At 49.7% G+C, this 26,450-nt stretch overlaps 1 protein-coding gene across 2 annotated transcripts in view; it reads right to left on the bottom strand.

Annotated features, from left to right (window-relative positions):
* The window catches only part of ZCCHC14 (zinc finger CCHC-type containing 14), a gene marked incomplete at its 5' end in the record, with an annotated part of 49,279 nt that extends 25,332 nt beyond the window's left edge, over positions 1 to 23,947 (bottom strand). For both annotated transcript variants that reach the window (XM_080936975.1, XM_080936974.1), the window contains 2 exons: positions 2,509 to 2,632; positions 23,357 to 23,947. In XM_080936975.1, coding sequence (XP_080793101.1) covers positions 2,509 to 2,632; positions 23,357 to 23,947 — 715 coding nt within the window. The remainder of the gene's footprint in view (positions 1 to 2,508; positions 2,633 to 23,356) is intronic.
* Positions 23,948 to 26,450: the final 2,503 nt, after the last annotated feature.

The following is a 26,450-nucleotide window of genomic DNA, read 5'->3' on the forward strand; positions in this document are numbered from 1 at the left end:
TTCAGTAGTTAGCTTGCTAAAATTCATGCTTTTACTTGGAGTTTCATTTTCTATTAAAAGCCCAAGACTCTTTCAGTTGGTTCAGTCTTTTAGCTGCTCTTCACTATGGTAACATTATATAACAAATAATATAAGAACCAAACACTGCCCAGGCTGGGACCCTCCACTTTGTCTGAAGGTATACAGTTACTACAGACTTGATACATGTGAACAAGTCTATCATTTTTAAGAGTACAAAGAACCTGAGTTCTGAGATGTTTCAGATCTGCATTTAATCAAGGCAACCGAAGCAGCCTACCTTCACTCTTGTCAGAAACAGATGCTACTCCAGCTCTGGGTGCACAGGCACAGAACCCCAGCCCCTACCGCCCGCAGTGAGTATTACCAGTGGTGTCTCCTCTTCCACCTGCACTTGGGTAGGCCCCTAGTCCCTTGGTGCTTAAATAAGCGGCACAGGGACTGGGATCTGAGATGAGCTCTCTAGGTACAATGGTCCCCAACCACATCAGGGAGGGAGGGATGGGGGAAGGAGGAGGGAGTATGGAGGGAAGGCAACCACTCTCCAGGTCTGTGAATTTCCCACACCAAACCAATACCTCTGCTCCTACACAAAAAGGTAAGAGAAAGCATCAGGAGAGAGACTGCACTGCTGGCATTACCCCTTCCCTCTCCTCATCTCAGCAGGCTCTCAGACACAGCTCGTGTCTGTGACTTAAGTCTCATCTGCAAAGTGGGTGTGTTCCTGCAGAGAATAAGGGTTTGGTTCCATACTGAGAGCACTGTGAAAGAGTGGGAGCACAAGATGCTTTACGAGTGCTGCCAATGCCTGACCATTCAGTGAGTTCCATCATACTGCCCTAAGACTTCTAAGACAACAGAGAAAATTGCCCAGCACACAAGAATGGACCGTGAGAAAGGAATGAAAACTGAGCTAGCTTGCCTACTTACGCTGAACAGAAAAAACTCCTGGTGTTGGTTGATGATGGCTGATGCTAGGTCAGCTAAGAGTGAGCAGCATGGTCTTACAGGACAGCCTGCAGTGTGCTCCACCACAGCCAGAGCCACATCTGCTCAGGCTCCATCCTCCCAGGCGTTTAAGCATGTAGTCAGGGAAAAGTAGGTAAAGCCATGTTTTTAAATTATACCCAGAGGCTGGAGAGTTTTCTCAGTGGTTAGTACACAGGCTGCTCTTCTAGAAGACTTGGGTCTAGTTGCCAGCACCCCCATGTAAAGGGGTCTATACTCCAGTCCCAGGGTGTCAATGCCCTCTGCTAGTCTCCACAAGCACTACAGATACATCACACAGGCATGAATGCTGGCAAAACACCCATATCCATGAAAGAAGATATAAACCTTAAAAAGGGAGAGAGAAGAGAGAAATCATAACCTACAACCCCTTGGTTATGTCTCAAGAAAAAGCCCTGTGTGTGGCACATGCCCTGCATGGTCTGGAGGGTACAGCAGATGCAACCTCCACTCTGAGTTAGCATTGCTAAGAAGACCTGGTGGGACAAATGGTTAACAGAGGAATATGGTCTCCTGGGAACAACCCGCACTATGTATACTGTGAGCCTGCAGCCAGTGCCGGGTGGAAAACAGACTTCACAGGATCTGTCACCCACTGCTCTCCACTGTACCATGGTCTCAAGACGCATGTGTGACACAGCAGCAAGAAAGCAGACTGCCCTGGGCTGCAACCTAGCAGAGCAGAGAGCAGCACACACAGGGAGCCCAGGCCTTTCAAGCCCAGCACAGGACAGAGCTGTGAGACAGGAGCTAGTGCCCAGGAGACAAGCACAGAGCGGGCAGAAGGACCCACTCGACCTACAGAAGGCACAGACACATCTGTGAGGAGTCAGCACGGGCAGTCTCCCAGGAGCCTCAAAGTGTATGACCAGTCAGGACAGGTCTCCCTGCCTAACTCTGCTAAGGTTTGGTCTCACCAATACCCTCATCCTGTTTAAATTATACCCAGTCACCTCTGTGAGTGCCCAGGTACTTCCTGAGCCAATCTGGGCATGAAGTCAGAAGGACCCGGACCTGTGGTGAGAGGCTCCATCAGCTGCAGAGCCACACTGAGCTACCCACACTCTAATTGCGTTTTTTATTAGAGGTAATAAAGGTTACTTATTCAGGGTATGGGCAGTGTGGGACTTCACTGAGGCTGGTGGCAGGCAATGGGTGAGTAAGGGCAGGAGTACCTGTCACCACATCAGCATGTAGTAAGACTTTGGAGCCCATTTGGTTGGGAAAGAAATGTTCTATGGCTCAGCTGCTTTAGATTTTAGGCCTTGTTCTGTGTAAATATTAAAAGAAAATATTTAAACCTTTTCTTTTCTCCCTTAATAAGCATAAGTGTTTAAAGTTCATATTGCTGAAGTGTGATCACACATTCCTTGGGAAAATCAGAACAGCCTGGCTGAGCACACCTGAAGATACTGTCTTAACAGTCCACACCTTCTCCCTCTACCTGGTATCTCCCACTACTGTCCAGCATAACTCACCCACCTTTGCTATGTTTTCCCAAAGGCCTCTTGGGCAGGGCCTCCTCCGTGGAATGTGCAGACGTATGCAATGCGTTCTCCAGACTGTTGCTGATGTTGCTGACGGGGGTCTCAGTTCTGGGAGCCATCTGAGGAGACAGAATATCATCTTCTTACTTTTTGCTGCACAACTGTCTCTTGTTGAGAGTCACACACACAAACATGGCTTCAAGCCTCACTACCAACACAGCAGCATACTTCCTGAGGAAGAGGAGCACCGTGATCCACTCCTCTCCCCGAACCCATCAGTGATCCTGGGCTTCTGTCTAGGCAGTCAGCAACCACCCAGGATGGCAGTCCTAGCCATGGTGGCATGCATTGAATGTTTTCATCTAAGGCAAAACCTTGTTTTTACAGCTTTAAATTAAGTATTTTCCTGTGAAAAATTCCACAGAGCTCTGAAAGCCACAGAAAAGCAGAGAACAACACATCTGGCCAGGTACAATTTGAACAGCTCAAAGAGAATCCTAAAATTCTACTTCTAGGAACTGTTCTGTAATATCTTCTTCCTAGACTGAAACATTCCATCCTGAGAGGAAGCTCTTTGAGCAGGAAGGTAAACAACTCAAGATAGCTTCAGGAAGACCCTGAAACTGACCAGATTCACTAGGCTCCGCCCTCCCTGCTAGAGTAAACAATAAAAACTTAAAGTCCTTTCAGATGGAAGAAAGCCAAGCAGCAAATACTCCCAGAGAAGTAAATATGGCAGTGAAGCGGAGCAGGGAAGATGACTGTCAAGAGACCAAGTCGCAAAGACTCCAAGACCAAGCTGCCTGGAAGAGGTTTAGACCAACTGAGTCACTTGGAAAGAACACTATCCAACCTTTTGAGTTGCCTGTAGGCCATGCAGTGCACCCCAACTTTCTGGGCTGTCACCCATGATAGGGTGGGCCTTGGTGAGGGAACTGTCTTTGAGTCATTTATGTTCCTATAAGTAACCCGATAAAACTCAAGTTGGACTTGGTGGTATCTGTACTTGGACTGTCTTGGGTCCCTGGTCTGGGGTGAGCAGATGTGCTCAGCACCCTCCCCCCAAAGGTTCTATCCCACACGCAGATTCACACCAAAGCTTTGCAGGACAAGAGAACTGATACAGAAAACTTCATTGTCCAGACAGGAACCCTGTGTATACACCATGGGACACCACAGCTGCACTGTGACACAGCATCCAATCTTTTTGGGGTTTAAGGAGAAGATTCTCATGTGTACACAAGGAACTGGGCCCACAGCCCTGGTCAGCTGACTGGCCCTTGGGAAGGAAATGGACTGCAGTATCCTCAACCCCCCCCCCATCAGTATTGGAAAATTTTACAGCACAAATAGATTAGATGTAAAATTTAAAAATAGCAATGCTTTCATAGTCTTAAGATCTCAAATATTCTAATTTAGAAAAAGGCTCAACGTTTTAAATCTTGGCAAAAGACTTGTAGGTTTCGTGAGCATGGCTGCTGTGTGTACCATGGGGCCATGAAGTTAAGGAGCTAGCAGCTCTTGATCCAGAGCCTTGAACCTGAGCAGTGAACAGTTGGGATAAGCTGCTCCTGCAATCCTAGCCCTTTGCCCATGGCTTCCCATTGTTACCTGCCTGGTGTTGGCAGATGGCAGGCCCAGAGGCCTGTGGCTGAGGTGGATAGAGGACATGAAATAAAGAAGGCACAGGCTGCTGCCCTGTGTCACAACTACTCAGTAGAAACCTGGTCAAACTGGGGTCAAGAAGGCTTACTCTTGACCAGGCATGGAGGTATGCCCTTAATCTTAGTACTTGGAAAGCAGAGGCTGGTGGATCTCTGTAAGTCAGAGAGGCCAGTCTGACCTACATTGTGAGTTCCAGGCCAGCCAGGATTATATAGAGAGACCCTGTCCTAACAACACTACCACCACAAAAGGCTTACTCTGCATCCCAGTGTTCCTAAGCACAACAGATGCCTATACGCAATGTGCCACCAGACAGTCTCTATTAAACTCAAGAAAACAAATCCTAGTCATTCATTCACTTTAACAAAGACAATTCACTGTGGCAAACTTTACCAAGAAGTTATCAAGAAATTTAAATTGGGTCTTGAAGTGTTGGCAGAGTGCTTGCCTAGCATACATGACTTCCTAACTTTGATCCCCAACACTCCATAAGACGGAAGCTGGATGGAGCAAACCTGCAATCCTAGCACCCCAGAGGTAGAGACAAAGAGATCAAAAGTTCAGTGTTCCCCTTGGTTATATAGCAAGTTCAGAGCTAATGTGGGCTAGATGAAATTCTGTTTCAGGATCGAAGGAAGGAGGGAGGGAGGGGAGGCAGGCAAGGGGGAAAAGAAGTCAATGAAGAGGGCTGGACAAAATGGCTCAATGAATAAAGACATTTAATTTACAAGTCTAAATTCAATCCCTGAAAACTAAGAAGGTAGGAAGACCTACTCCCCAGGGCTGTCTTCTGTCTCCCACATGTATGGTGTCAGGATGACAACGTACCCAAACCATGTGCACACACAATACTAATAAAATCATAAGACAACAGAACATGTTTACATTTGTAAAGCTATTATCTTACATGTGCCCATGATCCCTGGTACCTGGAAGTCAGAATAGAAGTGCTCTAATTCCAAGCCAGCCTGGACAACACAGCCAGCCAGCCACCTTCAGATCAGTTTCATCTTTCGGCAGCTGAACACTGAGAATAAGAATGCCTTCTCTACTAACCAACCCAAAGTGTGTACACAAGGCACACCCTATCAGAAGACAAGATTTGGGTACCACTTAGTGAGCAGCTCAGCTACAACCTTTCAGTACATGGCTACCAGCCATCAGCCACCAGCAGCTTGTCCTGATTGCTTGACTCCTACAGTTCCTGACTTCACATCCTGGTTCCAAGAGGAGGCCAGGAGTGTCCTCACCAGTCACAGGAGACCAGCATCCCCCATCACAAAGAGCCACTAGCAAAACCCCAAGACTACAGATGAAGGCAGAGTAGGGGTGTGCTGACAACAGGGCTCACCAGGGTTGCCCTATAAACCTGGGCCAGTCCTGCAGGGGTTCATCTTGTGTGATGCCAGGTACTGAGATAAGGACCACTTCACAAAACATCAGCATGCCCCCTGGAGTCTCTAGTAACAACAGGAAGCACTTCCTGAGTCCATGTAGAGTCAGTCCAGAGCTGAGGGCTGCTGTCCTCAGGCCAGTGACCAGCCTTGTCTAGGTCAGGGTAAGGCTGCGAGCTGCTTCATGAAACACAGGCAGGAAAAGATGCTTTCAAAGTGATGACTGGGCCAAATGTGCTTGTATGTCTGTCTGCCCGTCTGGCTGGCTGGTCTTCTCTCACCTCCTGCTCTTCTGTTTACACTGGATCCTGTCTTCAACTGCAATTCCCAGAAATGCTGTTTTAGGCTATTTTTGGTTAATTTGTCCACATGACCCGCAGTTCGACTCAGATGCTCTCTGACTCATTTCAGTAGAGTTCCAATGGTCCCATGTGCATATGTCCCCCTCCCATACTGTGCGAGGCCTGTAGACTAAGCCAAGATACCCTTCCCCAGCTCATCCTGAGTTCAAATGCTCTCTTTGAGTAAGCAAAGCACTTTACTCAACTTTCATGGAAAGGTCAGAGGTTCTGCTGTCCGGCTAACTATCCTTGCATCATCACAGCCAAACCCAACAGGGCCTGTGGCATAGCTCAAAGACCCAGGCAGACACCCCATCCCATTTACCTACTCCTCACCCCAGCCCAGTGGACATGCAGTCTCTTCTAAAGGACCTTGACTCTGCTCCTTCAGTGTCTCATCTCTATGAACCATTCTGATCATTTAGGGATCTCCTGCTCATACAAGACCTTCCATTCAGCTACAGCCCAAGTTCCCACGGCCCCAACAGCACTGATTTCCAGATGATGATCTACACTCCCATCTTGCCTGGCTGGCATCACAAGGATCTCAGCCACTCTGCATGGGTGCCAACAGGCCATGGCTATAGGCAGATCTGATGCTCACATCTGTTCCAAGACTAGAACATACTCCTCCTAAGGGCCCCAAAAAACTCATCTGAGCACCAGTGCTACTGCCTGTTCCTAAGTGCCTTGCTGGAGTGCAGTTTAGGTGCCTGTCCCAAGCAGCACACCCCTAGTATGTAAAGACCTTTAGGTTTCACCTAGGGGTACAGGCATGTAACCTCAGAGAGTCAGGAGACTACAGAGGATGGATGGTTCAAGCTAGAGACTAAGTTCAAGGCCAGACTGGGTGACTTGGTGACAGATAGCCTGTCTCAAAAAGTGAAAAGAGGCAGTGTGTCCCTAATTCACTCAGAGTTTCACCTGGAACATTCAAAGCCTAGACTTGATACCCAGGACCATGTAAAACAAAACAAGAGTTTCCAGACCATGGTGTTAGGATTCTGTAAACCCTACCCTACAGTTACCTGGCACTATAAAAGGGGCTGCTTGCCCCCTCCTCACTCTCTTGCTCTTACTCTCTTCTCTTGCCCTTACCCCTTTGTCCCTCCTCTCCCCATTCCCTTCCCCCCCCCCTCTCCACGGCCTCTACTTCTCTACTCCTCTTTTCTCTTCTCTTCTCTGCCCCTACTACTCTTGGAACTCCCTTCCCCATGCCCTGAATAAACTGTATTCTATACTATATCGTCCTGAAGCTGGTCCGTCAGGGGGAAGAGATGCCTCAACATGGATCTGCCTCTTCATGGGTCCGCCAGAGTCATCCCCTTACCCACATACCTCACCACACCTCCACAGAACATATCTACTCTCTTTATCTTTTTCCTAACACATAGTACATGTGTATTCTGACTCAGGTAGATTCTGAGATTCTGCATTCCTACTACTGGGACATTTCAAAATAAAGGATTACTCCTGGGTCAGACCAAAGGCTGCTCCATAAGAAGGGACATGAACAGAAACCCAGGGCATGTGGACAATCAGACCAATCAAGACTTGTTTGTATCCCTTCCAGGTAAGTCATGGGGGTCATGTGGCTTCATAACCAATGTTGGTCCCATCATGATAGCTAATAATTGCCCCTCAGATAAGGACCATTTTGAAAAGGTTTTCCTCAGATTGTATGAACCATGAAAAACTTCACATAGGTTTCTTTAAAGCTGCATGTAGATTCACTTTTAATATTCATAGATCAGGAACACTATCTTTAGAAATTTAATTTTTAAACACCAATTCCACCTTCAAAGAGGACATGCTCATATATAATCAGATTTCTGGAAGTAGAGTTCCCCAAATACAGACTGCCACAGACAAGCCGACTAGAGGAAGCCTGGGCTTCCCATAGCCTAGCACCACTGCTCCAACAGGAAATGGTAGTGAGCTGCTGGAGTGGGTACCACCATCAGCCCACGTTAACAGATTAAGTTGTCCCCACATTACAAATAAAAGTCAAGCACAGCTCCCAACTGGCCAAATGCCCAGTTGGGAAGGAAAAGTGATACATGGCAGCCACCAACGTGGAGGGACCAGTGGGCATGGGGACACACATCTGTGATCCTAGCACTCATGGGAGCTGAGGCAGGAAAGTCACAACTTCTAGGTCAGCCTGGGCTACATAACAAGACCCTGTCTCAAAATAAACAGGAGGGAGAGAGGGAAGGGAAGACAAGAAGACAAGAGACTGGGCAGAGAACATGGCTCACTGATGAGACTGCTGAGATTTCATCTTGTTCTGTTTCAGTCTCTTTCGTTGCAACATGAAAACTAATAGCAGGTAATTCCAGGGGCTTTAGTGGTATTAAAAATGCAGTTACTGAGCTTACCAAGTTGGAAGACAGGAGCTGGACACTTACTGCTAACACTGGCACACAGGGTGGCTGCCATGGGCAGCACAGTGAAAACATATGACCACATAGAAAGGTCGTAAGGCAGGGGTCCTACAGAGCTCCCCTGCCCTCCTGGGAAGAACTTCTAACAGCTACCAATGCCCACATCCTGTGTTAGAATCCAGGGTCTCCTTCAAACAGACCCCATAAGTCTACCAAGACAGGCCATGGCCTCTTCTAAAACTAGCAATGACATTTAAGAAGTCGTTTCTTTACATGAACTTCAATAAAACAATCATATTTCAAGACCGGCAGCAGTTAGCCTCAACTGCCAAGTGTCAACTGGTGTCACTACTAGACAGCCAGGAGGCAAGGCAGAGACATCATGACACTTTTGCACCTTCTGACTGACTAAAGCTACCTGGAGGACTCAACAGAGTCTTAAGCTGTCACCAACCAGTGACATGGCCAAGAAATTGTTTGCAGGAAAACATACTCACCTTCACAGGTGAAAACCAATGACATCAACACTCATCAAATTCACAAGTGACACAAACCACAGCCATCCAATTGCAGACCAGGAGTCCGTTAAACAGAAAGTATACAGAATGTTCACAGGTAGAAAAGAGGAAAGTTTGTCTACAAGCAGAGAGGCACCAAAAAGAGACCAAAAACAAAACAAAAAAACCTCAAAAGGAGTTCAAGGCATTTATATGGGTGACTACCACTTGTTTAGCAAGGTTTAAATAGACTTTAGTGTTACAAGGTGGACTACATCAAGCAGAGCCTATAAATGTGGTCTCAGCTGTCACCATGGAGACATCAAGATGCCTACAGAAAAGGTAACTGTAATTGAACCATGATCCCAGGGAAGGCCAGTCATGACCACAGAAGACAGGAAGAGCTGGCAAAGGTGGTCTGGTCACAGGATGTTGGGTAGACAGCCCCACCTCTCTACTGCTTCTTGTAGTTCTCCAGATATGACAGGGTGACAGGACCCAGCCCACAGGCAGGAAGAAACACAGGAAGCAGGAAGTGAGCCCTCCCTTCCAGCTGCTCCTGTAGCAGCTGGAATGAAACTGGGCATGAGCGCCCCCCAGCCACAGGGTAGAGCCCAACAAACCCCTCAGTAACAGTGGCATCAGAACAGCTGCAAATGTGTGACGAGGCCAAAGACTAGTTAAGTTTTTGGGACAGTATCTTACTTTATGACCCACAAGGGCCTCAAACTTGCAGTGATCCTCCAGCCTCAGCCTCCTGAGAACTGAAGTTACAGGCACACACCACCATGTCTGACTTTATTTTCTAGTTTTCCATTTTCCAACTTTTCTTCAAAGAACAGACGTTACAGAAACGAAGCTAAAGATACAGTCTGAATACAGATGCACATCCCCTACAAGCTAGGTCCCCAGGTGCTGCCCAAGACTGGGGGGAAGGGGTAGACACCCGATCAAGACCCCAGATGCCGTTTGACAACTTCAAGGTGATCAAGTGGAGAGGATGAGATAGTGGTCAGAAAACCATAGGCATAACTGGCAGGCAGAGCTACCAAGTCCTGGGGATAGGCCGTTAGGCATGACAGTGTGTACAGCCAAGGCAACAGGAGCTGGCACTACAACCCAAGCACAGTCTACTCAAGCACAGCCAGGGCTAGCAGGAAAGAGCAACATCTGCTATATGCTTTCAAGTCAATGTAAATTAAAAAAAAAAAAAAGAAAGAAAACTGATTTGTAAGCACTTTACTAAAATAGTCATTATGTGTCTCTAAACCAGAACAAGAAAATAGTTTAATAGTGAAAGCTATTTGCTGACTTAGGCCAAATGAAAGCCAATGCTAACCAAAAACCACTTTCCACACAAAACATTCTTTTCAACGTTTCTTACTAGATAGATAGAGAAAATGGAGACTAAGAGACAGATGGAAGAAAGAAGACTGCTTGGTTATGGCAGAGGTACTAGGAGGGTTTCCTAAGTGGCCAGCAGAGCAGGCTTCTTCCACAGTCAGTAAGTCTGCTAGGTAGGACACACAGACACCCCATCATAAACTGGCCCCACACCTTACATGGGTAGCTAACTACTCAACACAGTCAGCAAAAAAAACCCCAGACTTGCTGGAGGAACCCTACAGCACCACAGAGGCTGGAACTGTGTAAGCAGGCTCCTCCTGGTGACCATGCGCTGGTTTACGGTGCTGAACGTGTCTCCACAGATGTATGTGACTGAGGGCTGAGTTTAGTGCACACACAATGCTTCTCAAAGTAATAAACTGCTTCTTCTCATTGTACCTGTCACAATTTGAGGCAGGTCCAAGCCTCCCCATTCTCCTGACTGGGGCTGGCTACTGCCTCATTGCTTCTGTGGCAACATTACTGCCCAGCACTCCATCCCAGCTTTCCACAATGGGTCCAGGCACTAGAGACAGAGATGAACAGGGTGGTGACCCCATCGGCCTCCTATAGTCGAGAGCCATGGCCTGCACTCTTGCCCTTGGGAACCCTATAGCATACACTGGTTGTGCGTTCAGCTGGAAGGCCCTGGTGGCCTCTCTAACAGATTGTATGAACCTCAAGACTGAGCTGCTGGCTCTCAGGAGCTGGCTCTCAGGAGCAGCCCAGAACGGGGCTTGTAACGCAGTCTGTCAGCTACTATACAGCCACATCAGAAGATGTGAAAAGGCAGAAGGGAGTCTGTGCAATACATCTCAGACTCAGACTCAGACTCTAGCTTCAGTGTCTCCTCTATGATGGGTGGGTGGTAAGGGGCTGCCTGGCTAGGGTAGTGGAGGTGGGGAGGTTCCACAGTTGCCAAAGAGAAAGATCCACTATTAGCAGTAAGGTGTGATCATGACCATGAAGGTGAGAGAATGCTCAGAGGTCAAGTTTACCATTTAAAAATTCTGCGTATGGGTGTGCACACAGGAGTGCAGGTGTCTGCAGAGGTCAGAGGAGTCACACATGGTTGGTGAACTGCTTGATGTGGGCACTTCCAATCGAATTCAGATCCTCTGGAAGGACAGTATGTATTCCTAACTCCTGAGTCACCTCTCCAGCCCATAAATTTGTTGGTTGTTGTTTGAAGCAGGGTCTCTTTATGTAGCCTTGGCTGGCCTGCAGCCTTCTATGTAGACCAGTCCAAGCCTTGAACTCACACAGATCTACCTGTCTTTGCTTCCTAAGTGCTAGAATTAAAGGTGTGCATGACCATGCTTAGTGGTTTATTATTTTTATTGTATTTACAAATGTTCCGTCTATGTATATGCCTGTGTATCACATGTGTACAGGACCTCCAGAGGCCAAAAGAGGGTGTGAGATCCCCTGTAATTGGAATTACAGACACTTTGTGAGCTACCTGTAGGTGCTGAAAATCAAACCCAGATCCGGGTTCGCTGGAAGAACAATCAGTGTTCTTAACTGATGAACCCTGGTACAAGAAGCTCACTCCAATACAGTGTCTGCTATCTAAAGTAAAGCAGCAAACCATATCTCAGCCCTCCTCCCCAAGAAAACCTGACAGGCAGAAACCCAGGACACCTAAACTCAGGCAGCACACACTATCCTCTGCTCCACACCTACAAGTGGGAGTCAGGACCCGACCCCACAACCAAGGAACAGGAGAGAGAAACTAGTTGTGGGTGTTTATCTCAAGGACTGCTGACATTAAAGACAAACCACACACACAATATTCTGGTTAGGAACATGTTTCTTTAACAAATGAGGAAGGGTCTTACTACCTTGTCCAGGCTGTCTCAAGTCACCAAAATCTTGGCCTCAAGCAATGTTCCCACATCAGGTTCCCAGGTGTCTGTGACCAAGCCTGGCTCAGAATCATGTTTTCACCTTGGAGTTCTGTAGGAGAAACTGACCAAATCACAGTAAATCCACTAATGACTTGGCTGCCTAAGATAGAGCCTCGACAACAGACAGAATGCTAAAGGGACTGCTGTGTAGCCCTAGACATGGGCTCCACAGCATCAAAACTACTATCAGCAGCCAGCCCAAACACTGACAAGCTGGACATTGCCGAAAGCAGCAGACTAGTGAGGCTATCACAGGATGAGGGGTAGGATCTTATCCTGAGAGCTGTGTTCTGTGCTCATCAGGGAAGGCCAGAGAGAACCCATGAGCTGATTCAGGGTTTAGTCTATTGGTAGAATTCCAGTGCAGCTGCACAGAGACAACCCACACACACACACATACTCTAAGAGAGACACCCAAACCCTACCCAGCCATTGTGCCATACTTCAGAAAGAGTTCTGAGAAGCCCAGGTATGGGGCTGGTTCCTGCTCCGTGTTCTGATGTCAAAGTAAGCCCCTGGTGTAACCAGCCTGATCAATGTCCTGACATCAGAGCAAGTGCCTGGGTAGGACCAGCAAAGCCCTGGGGGACCGCCAACCACCCAAAAAGGTGCTGAAGGGCTCTAAAAACCAAAGCTCTCAGCAGCTCAAAAGATACTGGTCTCCAACATACCTCAACTCAACACACATGAGCCACATACACTAGCAACATGCCTGTGACTGCAGCCTCACCGGAAACAAGACATGTGGCTGGAATGTTTACTGAACCCCAAATTCAGCAAAAAGCATAGATTCATAGCTCCAAATGTCCAGAGAACACCCAGAAGGCAAGTTCAAGAGAGCACACGGGCACAGCAAAGCCATGAACACAAGAAAATCCTGAGTCTAGCCAGAGGGTAACAAAGGAAGTACAGAACAGTCAGACAGTGTTCTGCTTTTCAAAGCCAGAAGAGGGAAAAAGCTATCAACCTAGAGTGCTGAACTCCATTACAATATCCTCTGATGGGACAAGCAAAAGCAAAGCTGTGTGCTAGCACATGCTGAAAGGATGTGGCACCAAGCTGGGGCTTCTAAGGGAAGAAAATGCACAAAATGGTAAGAATGTGAGCAAATGTAAAGGACTGTGCACTCAATCACTCATTCCGATGGTTCTGTTCTAGAGCCCAAGCTAGACTTGAACTTGGGGCCTTCCTGCTTCAGACTTCTAAGTGTTGTGATTACTGGTACATACGGCCACTTCCTGCCTCCTCTCCTCTGCTCTGCTCTCCTCTCCCTCCCTCCCTCAACACTGAGTATTTACTGGTATGCTGAACTATATGGTAAGGGCCTTGTGCTCACTAGGCAAGTATTCTGCCACCGAGCTTTAGCCCAGCCTCTATCATCATTTCGATTTTAAAATAGAACAAAAACTCCTCTCGCTGAAGCAGACTACTACACTGTACTATGGGACTTAGGGCCTCTGTTGTGTGTGTGTGTGTGTGTGTGTGTGTGTGTGTGTGTGTCCCCTCATCATGAAACCACACAGTGGGAAGGAAGACAGAGAAAACGGAAGCCTATGAGTGTTAAAGGAAGCCTTGAGAATACACAAAGCCAACCAGGGGTAGAAAAGTAGCAGATAGAACAAAGACGACAAGCAGAAAGACTTGAGGAAGTCAAGGGATGAAGGTAGGAATGGAAGAGAGATTGGCTGTCTCCCTTGCACTATGGTTGCTCACACAGCTCACACAGTCCAAACAGTGCAGAGAAGACCATGCTTTATGTCCAGTGTAAGTTTTGTGTTTAAATGAGTCACTGCAAAGTACTGGTGTGTAGGACTGAGCAGCACTAGGCTTGAAGGCCCCAGCGCAGCCCTGGGAGAGGACTATAGACCCCCGGTAGAGCCCTATGGGTATCCCCACCCCACTGAACAGCCCTGCAGCCTCTACAGCCTCCAGACCAACACCATCTTCACATCTCATTCCCTGGGGATTCCCTTTCATTTCTAACAATGAACTAAAACAAACACCTCATTTTGTTTACACATAATAAAAATAGCCACTAGCTGATGTCACCATTGCAAACTGTTAAGACTTACCTATTTTCTTGGTGCCAAAACATAGAACATAGAACATAGATCAACCAACTTTCTGTGGTGACAATTCAGCATGCCCCTGGGCTGCACTGGAGACAGTGCTGAGCACATGGAAGGTGTGAGCTACCATCATCCGCCTTCCTTAGACCTTTGCTCTCTATCTCACATCTGTCCACCTGATGGGTCCCGTGCTTCCTGCTCTTTTTTCAGTCCAGGAACCCCCTCCCCACCCCCATACTAACAGGATCGTCCTCCTCATGTGCTACACCTGCTGACCTTCAGCACCCTGCACAGAAGTCTCTGCCCCATCTCAAAAAGCCTGGCACAGGCAATGCATGGGCATATCACATCAACCTTCCCATAGCTGCCACTTGACACCTCAAATGTCTCTTCAACTTTACCAAATTCAGCACCACGAGGTTGTCAGGCATCATTCCCACATGTTCAGAGTAATGGGTGCAGTGCTGGGCCTCTGCTTTATACACTAAATCTTGACTGCAACCTGCAGAACCTCCTGTGATGTACTCGGCACATCTAGGACTTCCCACCTACACATGCTTTAATGAGGCTCATATGAGTCAATACAGGCCTGAGGACATACTAATTACAAACAACCAGAAAATGATTCCATGACTCTCCCTTCTGATGGTGACCTAGTGTCACCAGTTAGACTGAGAGAAGCAGGCTGGCCACTCAAGCCACAGGCCTGCTCCCTTTCCTGCCATTGTCAACAACCACAACACACTTGAGCCATGTGAACACAAAAGGAGCACAGCTCATAAGCCTTCACAGGAGCAAAAGCTACTCTGCAAAACTGAGTTAAGCCACTAGGGAGCCACAGGAAAACAGTTTGCTAAGGTGTTCCCATGCCTCCCAGGGCCTACGCCATGGGTGAACTTTCTCAGGACCCTGTGGGTTCTATGTGTCAACAGTGCAGGCAACACAAGGCCAAATGCCACACCACAGTGCTTTCTCCCCAGAGATGCACAGCCAGCATTGGGGGAAGACCAAGTCAAAGACCACTATGTAGGACACAGAGCATGAAATTCCCTGGCAATAGCCCACAGTCCATGAGTGCCACAGAGCATACCTGGAACCGGCCACAGCACCAGCCCCTGCGTCTACCCACAGGCTGGAATAGATGTGTCTGGAGCTGGCAGTGCAGGGACGCTGGGCGATCACTACCTCTGTGCTCCACCAACTACCTTTGTCTCCAGTGTCTTTCAACAGAAACAAAAAGACACCTATGATCTTACCAGGCAGACAAATCTAAGGACAAAACAAAAAAGGTGAGTGTGTGTGAGCCATGCAGCAGCAATGAGGCAGCCACACCTGCACAGCCGCAAGGTAAGGGGAAGTGAGGAAACAGCAGGAACTGCAAGAGAAGATGGCATGCAGAGACAGGCACACCATGGCATACTGACAACTGTAGGCCAGGTAGGGGAAACAAAAGCACCTTTCCAAGACCAAATGCAGGCACCATCACAATACCTGCTATTAGAAAACAGACCCAGGGCAAGGTCACAAGTCACGAGTACTGCTGTGATTTCTAAGGAGAGTTAGTTAACTTTCTGGTGACTTAAAAAAAAAAAGCAAGAAGCTGGGAAGATGTTTCCTGTTTAAGATGAACAATAATGACACCAGCATATGAAGAAATGTGCTACACACGTGCCCTTTGGCGTATATGCACAGCACATGCCCCAGGTACCATCTGTGCCTTATGCACAGACATTGTTCCATGTATCTGTCACCATAAGCATTGCTGGGAGCAAGAGGAGATGAGAGGGAGTGGGGAAGAGAGAAGCAGGAATGGACCTGAGGATATTACACCAGGCTAGAATGCTTAGCAGTGACAAGAATACCTAGAAGGCCTGGGTATCTGGGTGGCGCAGGCGTGAGCAGCTTGCCTTGCCATAGGCTGGCTAACTAGGGATGCCCACTTGGACTCCAGCCCTGGATTCAGGGGGCAGAGAAGGGGCACACAGTTATGACTGAGAATGGCAAAATCAAAGCTGAAAATACCATGAATTATACACCTAAAGAAAAGAAAGAAAAGAGCCAATCTCCTCACACAAGGTAGGTGCAGCCAGCTAAGCCCTGCCCCACAAACCACCATGTGGGGAACTGCTCAACAGTCATGTTGCTTACAACTAAAACTGAAAAGATGGCATTCCCTGGACAAGGGAGGAGTGGCCAGAGCAGAGGCTTATACTCCACTGAAGGCTAAGAGTTTATCCTGCGAACGACATCACAGGAGCCAGCCTGCTGGTACACAACTCTAGCCCTACGCTAAGGAGGCTAAAGTAGGAGCTTCTGGAAAACCTAGACCATAGAGTGAGATTCTATCTCAAAGTAAGCAAATTAGCTAACTAAAAATTGAACAACAACAAAATCCTCCCACACACCCACAAAACCATCCAGATAGTTCGGAAGCAAATCCAAACAGTGCTGGGAGCATGATGAAAGAGCTGCTTCACGCAGGGAGTTAAGGCCGCCATCCAGCAGACGGCTGAGAGACACACCAGCGCATGCATGTCATGTTCACACCAAATCAATTCCCACTCGGGCGAGTCAACTGACAAGAGGCTCAACAAGTTCTGGCCACAAAATACAAGATACAGGGAAGCACCCTCACTTGAGCAGTGTTATGCTTAACATGTGTGCATCACATATGTGCCCTTCTCAGTACACGTGATCTACTTAGGCCAACACTAAAGGTCATATACAGTATAACCAGTCAAACCATGGAGGAAAGCCAAAGATGGGAAAACAAAACACAGCTTCCCCTACATCAGCGTTCTCAGAAGTTAGTGGTCTCTACACCACAGAGCCCTTAACTGGTGGGAAAAGCAGTGACAAACTGGTACCGTGGTCACCTGAGGAGATGTGCAACGTCACCTGAAGAAGGATGGCTCTCTATGAGTGTGACCAAGGTCTGCTAATACACTAGCAGGCATGGGGACAGGAGCATGTAGACACACTCTGCCACAACCTTAAAGAGCACAGACATTCCCCCCCCCCATATATACACACACACTACAGTACCTGTCAGTACTCAGCAGGATGTGTCATGGGCATGGTGACACTCAAGGCAGATAAATAGCCACATTCACAAGAGCAAGGTGAACAATTCAGTCATGCTCATATAGTAGGGTCAGGTGAGGAGTCCAAGGGATGGGTATATGAGGAAGAAACATGCAAGTACATACAATCTTTCCTAAAAGTTCTAAAAAGAACTGCTCTATAAAGGAGGATAGGTGACTGGGGAAAGGTAAAACTGTTTTTTGAGGGGTTTTCCGTTTAAGGCACTTTTACGATGTAGCATCTGCCTCTGAAGTGCTGGCTGGAGGGCCTTCAGCAGGCCCCTTAAATGTGAACCTAAGGGACCTGAGCCCCAGGGAAGGATGAGAACAGCAGCTGGCCCTGGTAAGGAGACTCTCTATTCAGGGTCTTTTTGTACCATTTTGGCCACTTGTCTGATTATAAAGCCAATTTAAAACATCTCTTAATTTAAGAAACTACTGAATTCCCATCAACAAAAACTGTCTTAGCTGAAGACATGAGATGTCAAAGGGAATGACCACAGGCTGGTGTGTCTGAAGGTGAGAGCAGACACCATGAGCATGTCCAGAAGAAATGCTGACCTGACCAGAAGGTGGAGCCATGCTCAGGAGGAACAAAGAAGAGTAGCTAGCTTTGTTTAGAAAATCTATCAACATGCTTAGGGGCCAAGCAGAAAAACACTGGAAGTCAAAGGTGCTGAAGGGAAAGAAGAGAAACAGGAAGCAGTAAAGTTCAGACACCTGACCTGGCAAAGTCCCCAAGGAAACAAGATAGTTAAGGCCAGGACATCAAGAGAAGCCTGTACCTTTCTGTGTGTGGCCAAGGAGAAGTAGGTAAGCTAGTGTAAGACCAGCCTAGGCTCCTCCGTACCCTAGCCAAGTGCCTATAGGCAATTAGAAGGCGAACCACTACAAGTGAATGTTTTCTTCCATCCTGGTCTCACTTTAAACAACTTCAAGCCTTTCAGCCCACAACAAATCCCAGAGTCACTGCTTTATAAAAAAGAATACCCTTGAACTCATGACAAGCCTTCTGCCCCAGCCTCTCAAGAGACAAAGTAACGTTACCCTTGCCAGGCCATACTTCTACAGTATTCCTTCTTGCTTTGCTAACACTGCCTCAGAAAGTACAGCTAAGGTCTGAAGTCAAAGCCTCAGCCATCTCACTAGTGAGCTCAATTCCTGGAAGTTGTGGGCTTTTTCTGAAATCTGACCCTGATAAGGAAGAGGGAACCCTAATGTAGAAATTATTTCTCCAGGGCAAGAAATAATTTATAAAAATGTGGGGTTGGAGAACTGGCTCAGCAAATAAGAGCACTGGCTAATCTGGGTTCAATTCCCAGCACCCACATGGCAGTAATTCCAGGCCCATGGGCATGGTGTCTTTTTGGTCATCCACTGGCACCAGGTGTGTATGTGCTACAGGCAAAATACTCAGACACACAACAGAAAAATAAGTCTTTTTAAGAAGTTTTACTGTGATCTACCCTTAGCCTCCCAGAGGCCAGCAGCCACCCAGTCAACAGACACAGCACGTAGAGGTGGCACTTCTAGCAGTTTGCATGCCAATGTTCTGAAACTCCAAATCCTAAGTGTGCTTTCAACCCAAGGCAAAGTAAGCATAGCATACAGGACCAAGGCAAATATACAGAATGGAACTTCAGTAAAAATGACTTCAGAAAAGCAGCAAGACTTGTCACTGTTTGTTCCTGGTCACTTGCTAGATACCTGTGCATGCAATGCCACTGTGCTATGCAGCAGACCCTGCTGTGATAGGTTCCAGATTCTAAAGCATGATGTTCCAGCACACAGCTCCGATGAAGTTCAAATGGTGAAGGGACATGTGGGCTGGTTACCGTGAAAGCCACAGCCTTAGAGCTCCATATGTGGGGAAACAGACACTTCAGAACCACACAGCCGTACCAGTGAATCAAAGGGACCTCCTAAAACTCAAGACATGACACAGCTTCTACTTGCTGTTGGAATATACCACTAAGAAGGCCTTATACCTTATATATATATATACCTTAAACAGAGTTTGAGGGGGTTGCATTGGAGTACTCCCACCTAGACAAAACACAGACAGCAGACTCAGTACAGACCTCGGAGGAGATCCTGCCACCCTAGAGAAAACAGCACCCTCAGCCTCGGGTCACTGATGAAGATACAAACTCTTCTAGCTCTTCTGGAATGCTAGGGGCTTCTGACAACCGTGTGCAGGGGTCAGGGTTAAAAGAGAAACCAAGCAAAGCCATCTACTCCTCACATGATACCCACAGGACAAAAATGCCTCAATGCCTGACCTTTGAACTGTAATGACTTGCAAGAGCTTACCAGAGACAAGCAGCCAAGTGGAACTGTAGCCCATCTCAGGCAAGAGCTTACTAGCAGCTTTATTCATAATCTGTGGAGATAGTTAAAAGTCTACACAAGGCTAACCTTAGGGCATACATGGCCAAACCCAAGTGGACAGCTCTGGAACTGTACAGACATCCACCAAAACCAAGACCAGAACCTCACTATACCCCACAGGCAGCACACCATTTCAGACCCCCTTAAAGGAAAAAAAAAAAATCCAACCCACAGTTCCACCACACAGAGCAGGACAGTGCCAGTTAGCTCCACCTGTCACTGTAACCACAGAGCCCAGAGGGCCTGACAACTATGCTGCACCTTTAAGCACCACCCCCCCAGGTGACAGCCCATCCTGAGAATGAAGTCCCTCAGGATAGCCATTCACTGATAATGTGCCAAGGAGCATGTGTTAGTGCCAGGCATTCAGGAGTTCACCATGAAGAACAACCTCAACTAAGCTTCAATCCAAACCTCCACCCCCTGGTGAGCAGATAAACTATGGTCTAACCACATAATGAATGAATATTACTCAGCCATAAAAAAAGAGCAAAGTGCTGTGCACTCTTACAAGAGAAGCCTTAAAAGCATGCTGAGCGAAAGCAGCCCAGCACAGAAGGCTAAGTATTTATGATTCCATTTATACAACAAGATCAGAGAAAACAAACTCACAGACAGACATTTGGTCATTGCTCACAAGCACTGGTGTGTCTTTAAGGAGTAACCAAACGATCTAAAGTTCAATGTCAATGGCTACACACTTCTGCACAACAACCCTGACCACAATTCAGAGCGAGTGCTCTCTCGCACCAGCTCAGACACCAGCTTAAGTGTCAGGGTAGCCTGAAGTTGAGCCTCCTTCCTTCTGCCTCCTGAGTGCTGGGGTTGATTACAAGTTGGTACCTCATACCCAGTTAAATGTCTTGATTTAACCTGCTTCCAAAACCAAGGCTTTCTATTTAAATAAAACACACATATTGTTCTCAGCATCCTGATCACACATAAGGGACAGAATACATTCAGTAGATCAAGCCCTGAAGCCCCCCATGTTCCCATCAGTAGATACAGTAATGGTTTTCTGAAATAAGCCATGCTACTTAATATGTCCACGGGTGGGCTTGTTGTATATCTATCCTCTCAGCTTTCCAAAGATTGAGGCAGGAGGACAGCAACTCCCAGGCCAGGGTGAGCAACACAATAAAACTTTGGTCTTTATTTTATTTTATTTATATCCCAAACACTGTCTGTCTCCCTTACAGAGTCCCTCCCCACATTCCCAAAACCTTGGTCTTTAAAATAAATAAACCACATTTTTAAACTTCAGAGTTCCTCTGAACATTATATTTTAAAATAAAAAGGGAAATGAAGCTTTCCAGAAAACTCAGGAAAAATAAAAATTTAAATCGAGGGGCTGGAGAGATGGCTCAGAGGTTAAGAGCACAGACTCTTCTTCCAGAGGTCCTGAGATCGACTCCCAGCAACCACATGGTGGCTCACAACCATCTGTAATGGGATCTGATGCCCTCTTCTGGTGTGTCTGAAGATAGCTACAGTGTACTCACATACATGAAATAAATAAACACATCTTTAAAAAAAAAAAAAAAATTTAAATCAAACGACATCCAAACACACTCTACACCTTCACTTCTGAGAGCGAAGTGTCAGTCCTAAGTTCAAGACCAAGTGACAAAGCTCAGGAAGCAATGCAAGAGCCACCTTCCTCTGAGGACGCCGAGGTCCAAGTTCAGCAGAGTGCTAAGCGGGCACTCTGTGGGACTCCCCCTCAAAGGACACCATCAAGCTTCAGTTTCTGAGCTTCAAGGGAGCCCACAGTCCAGCTTTGCAGACAGTCCACTTGGGAGTGACACAGGCAGGGGAAGGAAAGAGAAATGGGTCTGTGTGGACCTGAGCAAACGAGACCCAGCCTTCATTGCTAAGTCAAGAGCCCCTGTGCTAGAGTCAAGCAATGTCCCTAACTTTCCAAAGAGAACCCCAACTCTGTCAGGCCCGCAAGATTCCTGAAAACTGCAACAGCTGCAATGCTCAGGGCAAGCCAGACATTCAAGCCAGGCAGTGCACGCCTCTTCAAAGTGCACTGACAGCTACCATGGCAGGGAAGCACCTGGGGAACGCAGCTGCCAGCTGCCCTGTCACCTCTGCAGGACATCAGCCCAGCCTTCTACAGCACAGGAGACAAAGGCTAATGACCAGTGCCCAGACCCTCGGGACTAGGACTAAGTTCTCTCAATGGAGAGACTTTTGCCTGAGACAAAGGCTATCTTATATAAATTATGAGGGCTGGTTGTAGTGGGGTGGGGCCATCCCTAGTACTGTGTAGTTGGGGGAGAGGACCCAAGACATTTGTTCTAGATACTTCTATTCTGAATTCACTGCCCTGCTAAAAAACAGTCCCCATCTTGTACACAGAGTGACAAAGACCCCTGATGAGCGCAGCTTCACTCACACAGTGGTCTGACTGTACAGGGTGGGAGATGACAAAGTCCCAGGCTTGGTTGAAACTAACTGTAGCTGAGGAGCCCGCAGACAGGTGACAGCTGGCTGGCCTGAGGAACTGAACTCTACTTGGGCCCTGCCTTTCTGGTTGACAGCTGCCTAACACACAAGAGGGAAGTGAGGTGGGAAAGTGTGTATATGTATAGAAAAAAAGAAAAAAGAAAAAGAAAAAAAAAAAAACAAAGACCAAACCACAGTATCAGAGGCAAATGTCAGCGAAAAGATAAGACACCACAGAAACCCATTCAGGAACCACAGCCGCTTCTTAGAGGAAGACATTAAAAAGAAGAAGCCACAACCCAAACTTCAAAGAGAGCTAAAAGAAAAACTGACCAAGGTCTGATTTCCCAACTACCCCACCTGGTTTCACCTTGGGCAGGGGAAACAGAATAAGGGTTTTAACTTCAAAAACTCAGACTGCAGAGCAGCTGGACAGGAGACCCGAATGTGGTCTCCTACAACGAAGGGCACAGTATGGGACCTCAATGCCCCCTGGCACTGGAGAGCCTTTCTCTCATAACAAACGGGTTCCAGGCTCCAGGGCTGCTGCCTCCAAAGGTCCAAATGCACACTGACTGTATCATCCACAACTATGAGCTGCAGCTAAGAGGGGCTACCCCGGAGATGGATTCCATCTCCTCTTCACCACGGTCTCCAAACAACCAGCCTTCAGCTTCCACAAGAACCATGTGCTTCACCAGTCCTCAAACATTTCGGCCAAAGCTGGCATTTCTGAGCTGACGGTCAGGCTGCCCTTCCTGCCCAGCAAGCTGACATTATCACCCCAAGACCAGATCCCACATCAGTGAGCTTGGATTCTCCCCGATGGTGGATCACCAGTGACAGCTTACACAGACAGACAAGCTGAGGCTGCAAAGCACCTTGTCGGTGGCCAGGCTCTCCAGACAGACAAGTGTGCACAACCCCCATGAATTCACACGCATACACGTGTCCCTATACATCGGTACCCCTGCCACGCACGCCGGGGACACCTGTGCCAGACAGGCAGGGGCAGGGCCCACCTGAGCCCAGGTTCCAGCACCACATCTGGCCCGTGCAAGTGGACATATTGCTGAATGCTATGTCACCTAGGAGCCGGGCTTGACAGGACAAAGGCCTTATCGTGTCTCCAGCCTGGGCTGTGACACAGAACACACAAAGGGGCGGCGCGGATGGACGCCTACCACCGGGACCCTAGTGGGTCCTCTTCCAGGTTGGCCAGTAAAGGACCTCAGCCGTGCTGTCCTACCGCGCGCATGCACTCACCTTGTGGCAGGCCGAGCAGGTGGGCAGCGCACCGCTGGGTCCGGGAGCGCTCTTGCCACCGCCACCACCGCTGCCGCCGCTGCTGCCACCGCCGCCGTTCAGGCTGCTCTGGATCTGCGTGAGCTCCTGGCGCAGCACCTGCTTCTGGTGGAAGCTGAAAGCCGGGTGGTTGGAGGCCATGGTGAAGAGCAGAAGGAACTCATCACCCGTGCGGCCCTCGTTGAGTTGTAGCCCATAGTTGTGGATGATGGAGTCGGTGTGCGTGAGCGTGCGGTACAACACGCCCGCAGCCTCGCGCTGCTCCGAGCCCAGCAGCGCCAGCGACACCAGCAGCTTGCTGCGCACCACCTCGTCCGTCAGATTGGTGAGGCTGCCCAGGTCCGCTGGGTTGTTGGCCTTAATCTCCGAGTCGCGCAGGGAATGGTAGTCCTTGCGTGCCAGGTCCTCCAGGCACGAGCCGAGGAAGCGCAACTCGAGCGGGATGCACAGGTCCAGCAGGCCGCACAGAAACTCCACGCGCTGCGGCGATGGCAGTTCGGAGAACCAGCGGTACACGCCGTCCCTCTGCAGCGGACAACGCTTCTCCACCATGCTGCCGCCCGCGCCGCGCCCGCCGCCGGGCCCGGGAGCCGCGCGCGGGCGGCCGGGGGGCGCGCAGGGCCGCGGCCGGGCGCCGGGCGAGGCCGCGCGCGCGCGAACCGGGCGCGGGCGCGGGCCGGGCGCGCGCGGGCCGGGGGAGCCGCCCGCCAGGGGCCCCGCGGCGGCCGGAGCCGGGGCCGCGGCCGGGGCGACCGGAGACGGCGAGCGGCCTCGGGGCCGCCGCTCACGGGGAGGCGCCCTGCCAGCGCCCGTCCCCAGCGGCGGCCGGTGCGCGGCAGCGGCGGCGGCCGCTCCTCGTCGTCGTCGTCGTCGCCCAGGAGGCGGCCGCCCCCATCTCCCCGCGCGCCGCAGGGTCTGTCAGTGTGGGCCGCCCCCCGACGGAGCCGCCCCGGCCATGCCGCCTCCTGCGCTTGCGCCCAGGCTGACCGTTACCCGCTGAGAGGCTGGGCGCGGCGCCCGGACGGGCCTGGCGCAGCGGAGGGATCCAGCCGGACCCGCGGACGGATCGCGGCCCGGGCCGTCGGAGCTGAGCAGAGCGCGCTCGCGAGCACGGGCGGCCGCGGCCAGCGGAGTGGGCGGGGTGGCCGCCTCTCGCGACAGCCCGGGCTGGCCGGACCCGCCCCCCCCACGCCGATTGGCCAAGCCACCTGTCCTGCGTGCCGGCTCGTTTCAGCAACTCCACAGGATTGGTCGAAACTTAGGCCCCGCCTCTGAAAGGGACTGTCGATCACGCCGGGTCCGCCTGCACCCGTCCCCTACCGACCCGCGCTAGTGGATTGGTCGGTGGGAATCGGCGTGGTGGAAAACACGGGATGGATTTTGGGTCGCTTTTGTTCCCTCGGATTAGCCCGGAGCCTTGTTTTTTGGGCAAAGCTGGGCGTTGGGCCTTGATGCTTTATTCACGAATGTGACGGCAAGGAGGCGGCGGTAGGCCCAAAAGAGCTACTGGAGCCGGACTTTCCTCTGATCTACCTGAGCCGAGCTGTGTGACCTTGGGCGAGTCGCGATTTTTCTCTGAGCCCATTGTGCCTCCCGGGGAAGATGCGGGTAATAATACCCTCCGGGAGGGCTGCTAAGAAGGCAGTGAGCTCACAGTGGGTGAGCACCTGCGTTTTTGAGGCGGCGGGCCCACCTAGGGCGAGGATGATGCGAGGAACTAGCCTTCTCCCCTAGATCTGCTAGCCAAGTCTGTCAGCTCGCTCTGTCAGCGGGTACCTGGGGCTCTGGAACCGAGAAAATGCAAACCCGCGGGGCAGAGGCAGGGCTCAAGGACTGCCACCACCCTGGCTTTTGGTTGGCACCCGGATGCAGTTGGGGGAGGGGCAGGCTGGCACCTATCCCCTTCCAGTCCTTTGAATGTAGGGCCCGCCTTGTGTAGACAGAGAAACTGAGGCCCTGGGACAAGATGCCCCACTCCCATTCCTAGATGGCATCCTTTGACGTCCTGGGTGTATAGGGCATCGAGACCTGGGCTAAGCTGAGCTCCGGTACTGAGTCTGCAGCCAGGCCTATGGAGCCAGTAAGTAGATCCTTCCAGTCTGGTCCAAGGTGCTGAAAACTCTCTCAGCAGAACATTCCTGGCCTTGGATTTCCCACCTTGAGCAGATATTGCCACCAAGAGACAGGGAAACTGTCCCCCTGGCCCTACCCACCTTCTTGGGCACATTTCTCTGGCTACCCCAGTGTACTGGGAGGCTTAGGGGGAGTCCACCAGGCACTACCACCCTTTTACCCAGGGCAGGCTACTGTATGAATCATAATTCTCTGCAGTTTGGGGGAAGACATCCCTTCCTAAATCTAGGAGCCAGAAAGCAAGGAAGCCTGACCTGGAACAGAGCACACCCCTACTCCTTGCAGGAGTACCCCAGAACCCATGGACACTTGGGTACCTTGCCCAGACTCTGGCTGGCTATGTGACTGGGGCCATCTACTCAGCCCTTCTAAGCCTCAGTGTCCTCATCCGTAAAGGCAACCTAGAGCCCAGCCCTGGAGATTTGAGGTTTGGGGACATGGAATTGAGAAACTCAAACCCACACACCCGAGCTGTAGAGGTCTGTCATCCCTACCCTGTCTTCCCAGCCTCAGCTCAGTCCTGAGCATGTTCTGTCCGTGCCACTGTTGCCAGACCTACTCGAGCTCCAGGCCTTGGGTTGGTTTGCACAGTTCCGGGTGTCTGTGGCAGGTCTAGGGCTCCCTCTTTGGCACAGCCTTGGCCGTGGAATCCTGATCCATCCACTACCATGTTTGCCTAGGCCTGAGGGATTGCAGGCTGCATGCTGGTTCCAACCTTTGTCCCCTCACCTGGCCTGTCTACTCCTTTCCAAGTACTGGAGTACGGGATATTAGGAAGGACTGGGGGGGAGGGAGGATAGGAAGTGCTGGGAACTGACCCTGGGGCTCGGGCTGAACCAGGAGGGCTGCTGAGCTTCTGAGGAGCAGCACAGGAGGAGGCCTGCTCTAAGTGGAAATGGCTGTCATCCAGGCCCCAAGGCCC

The sequence above is a fragment of the Micromys minutus genome (genome assembly GCF_963924665.1).
Source record: "Micromys minutus genome assembly, chromosome: 24".
Classification (NCBI taxonomy): Eukaryota; Metazoa; Chordata; class Mammalia; order Rodentia; family Muridae; genus Micromys; species Micromys minutus.